Source organism: Xenopus laevis, chromosome 5L (assembly GCF_017654675.1).
Source record: "Xenopus laevis strain J_2021 chromosome 5L, Xenopus_laevis_v10.1, whole genome shotgun sequence".
Classification (NCBI taxonomy): Eukaryota; Metazoa; Chordata; class Amphibia; order Anura; family Pipidae; genus Xenopus; species Xenopus laevis.
The window spans coordinates 135,382,333-135,387,416 of record NC_054379.1 but is presented as its reverse complement, the minus strand read 5'-3'; the positions used below and the strand labels follow the sequence as shown (position 1 = coordinate 135,387,416).

The 5,084-nt window shown below is 40.5% G+C and overlaps 1 protein-coding gene across 1 annotated transcript in view; it reads left to right on the top strand.

Annotated features, from left to right (window-relative positions):
* The window catches only part of LOC108717099 (rootletin), a 110,281-nt gene extending 105,632 nt beyond the window's left edge, over positions 1-4,649 (top strand). Inside the window, exons 35-36 of the mRNA XM_018263869.2 lie at positions 309-488; positions 2,301-4,649. Of these exons, the coding sequence (XP_018119358.1) occupies positions 309-488; positions 2,301-2,369 (249 nt within the window). The 3' untranslated portion in view covers positions 2,370-4,649. The remainder of the gene's footprint in view (positions 1-308; positions 489-2,300) is intronic.
* The last annotated feature ends 435 nt before the right edge of the window (positions 4,650-5,084 follow it).

The following is a 5,084-nucleotide window of genomic DNA, read 5'->3' as shown; positions in this document are numbered from 1 at the left end:
GACTGCATTGTGATGTTGACATGTTGATGTTCTAGAAAGCATGGCACATTGTAAGCAAGGCCAGTAATTAACAATATGGCAGCTTTTGTTCACAGAGAGTTATAAAACACTGCTCACTATAAAAGAATGCAAGATACAGTTTCTATGTTGTGGCATATGATAGCTTTACATTAATTTCAACTATAATGCCTCTAATACTTCACATCATTCTGCAAAATGCCATATTGTTTCCTTATTATCTACATGAGATTTCCAGATTCAATAAGGTCCATTCACAGCTCATATTGCTTTTTTTGCATTGTGTACAGGAGCAAATGACAGAAATAGAGCGTAGCCACACTCAGCGATTAATGGAAGTCAGTTTGCGACACCGTCAGGAGCTGGACTCTGAAAGCAACAGACTGCACAATATTCAGCAGCAGGCGGAGAGTACTCTGGAGTCCCACGAGAGATTGCACAGGCAAAGAGTGAGAGGTCTGGAGGAGCAGGTAAATTATACTGAGTGTATCCCCACCCTGCCACAACTGCAGTTAAAGGCACATGTTTATTAGTCTCTTACTCTGCCAGACAAACCCCATATCATACAGTATATTGTATTTGCAACTCTACCCTCCCTTCTGCCATACTGGTTCCATTACCGTATATACTCGAGTATAAGCCGAGTTTTTCAGCACCAAAAATGTGCTGAAAAACTGTACCTCGGCTTATACTCGAGTCAGTACGCAAAACCGAAAGGCTGCGCTTCAGGAGAACAAATGGTGTGTGAATGGAGCTGTGACGTGACATACAGGGGCAGCAGTAATTACCGTAGGCATGGTACACAGCTCCTAACACAATATGGAGGCTTTAAATGAGAAAAAGCTGCAGACACTTGGGGGTGCCAAACGTTAGGCACCCCCAAGTGATTGTAGCGATTTACTATAGGAGTGAGCAGCACGGAGAAAGCTACCGGTACTTCCGTCTTCACGCAGCTGCACATGCGCATTAGAACGAAAAGCCGAACTTTAACTGTAAAGTCGGTTTTTTTGTTCAAATGCGCATGCGCCAGTACAGGGAAATGCGCAGCTGCGCGAAGACAGAAGTACCGTAGCTTTCTCCGTGGTGCTCACTCCTATAGGTCCTGGGTTTTTGGTAAGTCGCTACAATCACTTGGGGGTGCCTAACGTTTGGCACCCCCAAGTGTCTCCAGCCTTTCTTTCTCCTTGAAAGCCTCCATTTTGTGTTAGGAGCCATGTACCATGCCTAATTACTGCTGCCCCTGTATGGCACACACTATCTCTTCACTGATGGATATACATAGCTAGACTGAGGCACAATAAATATGTGTAATGTGTGTGTACAAGAGACTTCAACCCATTCTCCATTGCTGACAAACTGCCTTGGCTTAGACTTGTGAAATGTACCAGTTTTCTTTAACCCACTCACCCTAGGCTTATACTCGAGTCAATACAGTTTCCCAGTTTTTGTAGGTAAAATTAGGTACCTCGGCTTATACTCGGGTCGGCTTATACTCGAGTATATACGGTAATCCCGACATATTCGATTTTACCTCACCACTTACTCACTGCTATTTTCTACATGAATTCCTGGGCTGTGTTTAGAGGTTAACTTAAATATGTCAAATACATATTTTTCTTTAAAGGTAATGTTATTTTTTCCCCCAAAACGTAAAGTAAAAAAAAATACATATTTTTACTTACTTAAGTATTTTTAGTAAGTTTTCTACGTTATCTGTAGCTGAACTGAGCCTTGTCGTCCGTCTCCAGCCTTTGCCATTCCCTTTGACGTTTAATAAATTTAGACACCGTAACCCAGTTTGGACATTACCAGTTCCTCACCATCTACTGTATGTCTTTCATAACAGCCCAAATAAAGTATACAGGCATAGTATTTCAACCTTGACTATATTGGTATTTCTTCTCCAGGTGATGGCAAAGGTTGCCCATTTCTGCACAAGCCATGCACAGAATGTATAAATTGAATAGGCAGATAGATATTTTGATAGATCTTTTTGTTACTAATCGATTTGCATTTGTTGCTTCAGAGTTAAGACAGCCATATGTATGGGTCATACCCATATGGTATCCAACCATCAGCCTGCTAGCCAAATACTGCACAAAGGGTCCTTGCATAGTATTGCCAACTTTTGGACCAGCCACAGCTTCTTTCCTTTTCTTCATCTCCCAATACCAATACTCCTCTATGCAATGCCCAACTGACTGTGTGCCTCTGGATTCTGCATTGCCTTTACCTCTGGCTCTAAAATAGTAATTAAGTACAATTGTTTGTACCCACTGCAGGTAAACAGTCTACAGGAGCAGCTGGAGCAGGAAGTGAGGCGTAGAACAGCATTACGGACTTCTCACTGATTTATCACTCACGCAGCTTGCAGGAGAGACAGAGGTGCATCCTATAGGCATGAACTATCCAGCAGGAGACCTGCATTTTTAAACCACAGCTTTGTTTCAAAAAGGGTTATGCCAAATGATTTCTGTTAATACAGATGACAGACTACAGCATATTCAGATTTACTGTAAATCTCTATTGTAGGGCAGCTCAGCTCATCGATATGGGTATATTTGGGTAATATAAAGAACTATGAAGACAATCAGGATGTTATCACTGTGAGACTCCAAAAACATACTGTGAACAATCCAAGGGAGGGGCAATGGTACCCTACCAACACTATCTACTACAATAGCTACAAACTCCACTTATGGGAATTATTCACACTATATACTAAAGCTACCATTACAGGGCCACTGGCACCAATACTACCTATAGTAGCCAAATACTCCATTCAGGGTCGGACTGGGGGGCCTGGGGCCCACCTGAGATTCTGCCTCAGGGCCCCCCGGGCTCTGAGGGCTGCTGCCTCACGTCCTGCAACCCCCCCTCGCGTGTGCGCACTCGGGCACTGTTGGTCGCTGCAAAAAACTGTGCTGCCGCGCATGCAGGAGTGCACACTTGCACACACGTGCGTTGGCGCAGATGCCGGAAGGGGGGCCCTGAGGCAGTAGCCGGAAGGGGGGCCCTGAGGCAGTAGCCGGAAGGGGGGCCCTGAGGCAGTAGCCCTCAGGGTCTGAAGGGGGGCCCCGGGTAGAAATCCAGGTGGCGGATCCGACCCTGACTCCATTTATGGGAATCGTTCACACTATTAACTAAAGCTACCATTACAGGGACAATGGTACCAATACTACCTATAGTAGCTAAATACTCCATCTATGGGAATTATTCACTACACACTAAAGCTACCATTACAGGGGCAATGGCACCAATACTACCTAGAGTAACTAAATACTCCCATTTATGGGAATTAGTCACACTATAAACTAAAGCTACCATTACAGGGGCAATGGCACCAATACTAGCTAAATACACCATTTATGGGAATTATTCACTATAAACTAAAGCTACCATTACAGGGGCAATGACAACAATACTACCTACAGGAGCCCCATTTATGGCAATTATCCACTATACTCTAAAGCTGTGAATGTTATTTTGAGCAATTTAGTGGATTCCTATTGTGTTTTTGGCAGACTGTTATAACTTCATGGCACCCATTTTAGGTGTCACATTTTTAGATTTTTTTTGTGCATTAATATCAGTTGTGCATTTGCTTCCGATATTCTAATAGCCATGGTGGGTGCCATTCAGGTTCTATAGGGCTGTAAGGTCCATATTTAATAAGCGATAATAAAAAGATTTTATAGTACAATGGGTTTACAGGTACGAGATATCTTATTGAAAAACTTGATGTTCAGAAAGTTTTGACTAATGGGACAGCAACACCTACAGAGTCTATTTTAAGTAAATAATTCTTATTTTTTAACTATTTCTGGAGGTATGGATGAAAATGTTCCTTATAGTGTTAATAATTTACGCCTCTCTACACCCCTCTGATTAAAGCCTTTCTTGTTCAGAAACAAGGCAATTGCTGAAATAAATAAATCCCATTAACAAACAAGACAACTGCTGTAGCCAATTCCTGTACAAATGGATTGTGGGGGGCATATTGAACATTTTGTTCCCCACCGATTATTTATAACTGTGGGGATAGGATGTCCATAATTGCATTGGGTTCAATTGCCCTTAAAGATGTTCCTCACTATATGTACAAGAGTATATGCAAAATAACCTCAATTTCTGCATTAAATCTCAGAGATAGAAATTACATTCTATGTATTTTTGATACAAGAAAGACAATTTATAAGTATTATAAGTCTATGAGTTTTTAAATAGGTGCTTCCTTTTCAGGCAAAAAGCCCCAAAACTCAGGTGATTTTATTTTTAAAAGACTGACAGCATGGGAAAAACGATGTTAAAATGTGGTGAGATTTAGCAGTTTATGTTTTCATTATTCCATTATAGAAGCTTTTGAGTTGGGGAATTTTACTGCATTTCTGCAGGAAAGGTCTGACTATAGTATATGTTCATTAAGGCTACTTATATTTATGGGGGCAGGAAAGATACATTATAAATACTTAAAACTAGTGTTTAATCATTTGTGGCTGTGATCATTTATAATATGAAATATGTTTTTTTATGTTCTCTTCTACTTTTGTTTGTTTATTTTCCTGGAAGGGGAGTTTATACTATACTGCATTTCATTGTTGTATATTTCTCTATAATTCTCTTTTTAAATAAAGGATTTAAAAAACATTAAAATATCAATGTCCTTATTAGATAATGAAAGAAAGTTAGTCAGGCTCAAGACAAAGCATTATCTGTGAATCATTTCATTATGCATGATGCAAATGGCCACATAGGCCAGAGATGTAGAGGCAACGGGAAGCAGCAGGAAAATATCTGATTGTAATTTTGCAAGATTCAAACTCCACATCAGAGCAAGAATGGGAGACATATGTGGAGTCAAAATAGGTAAAGGAAAATATTTGGATCAAATATTACCCAAAAGCTAGGGGGGGCACAAGTAACTATAAATAACCCCTCAATTGTGGATAATTGGTCAATTTGGATTTCAACGGATGTTCCCTGTGATCTTAGACCCTATGGTTCCTAATCCTTCAATATATCATTGGAAACTATACCACTAACCCTCTATAAAAATATATATCACA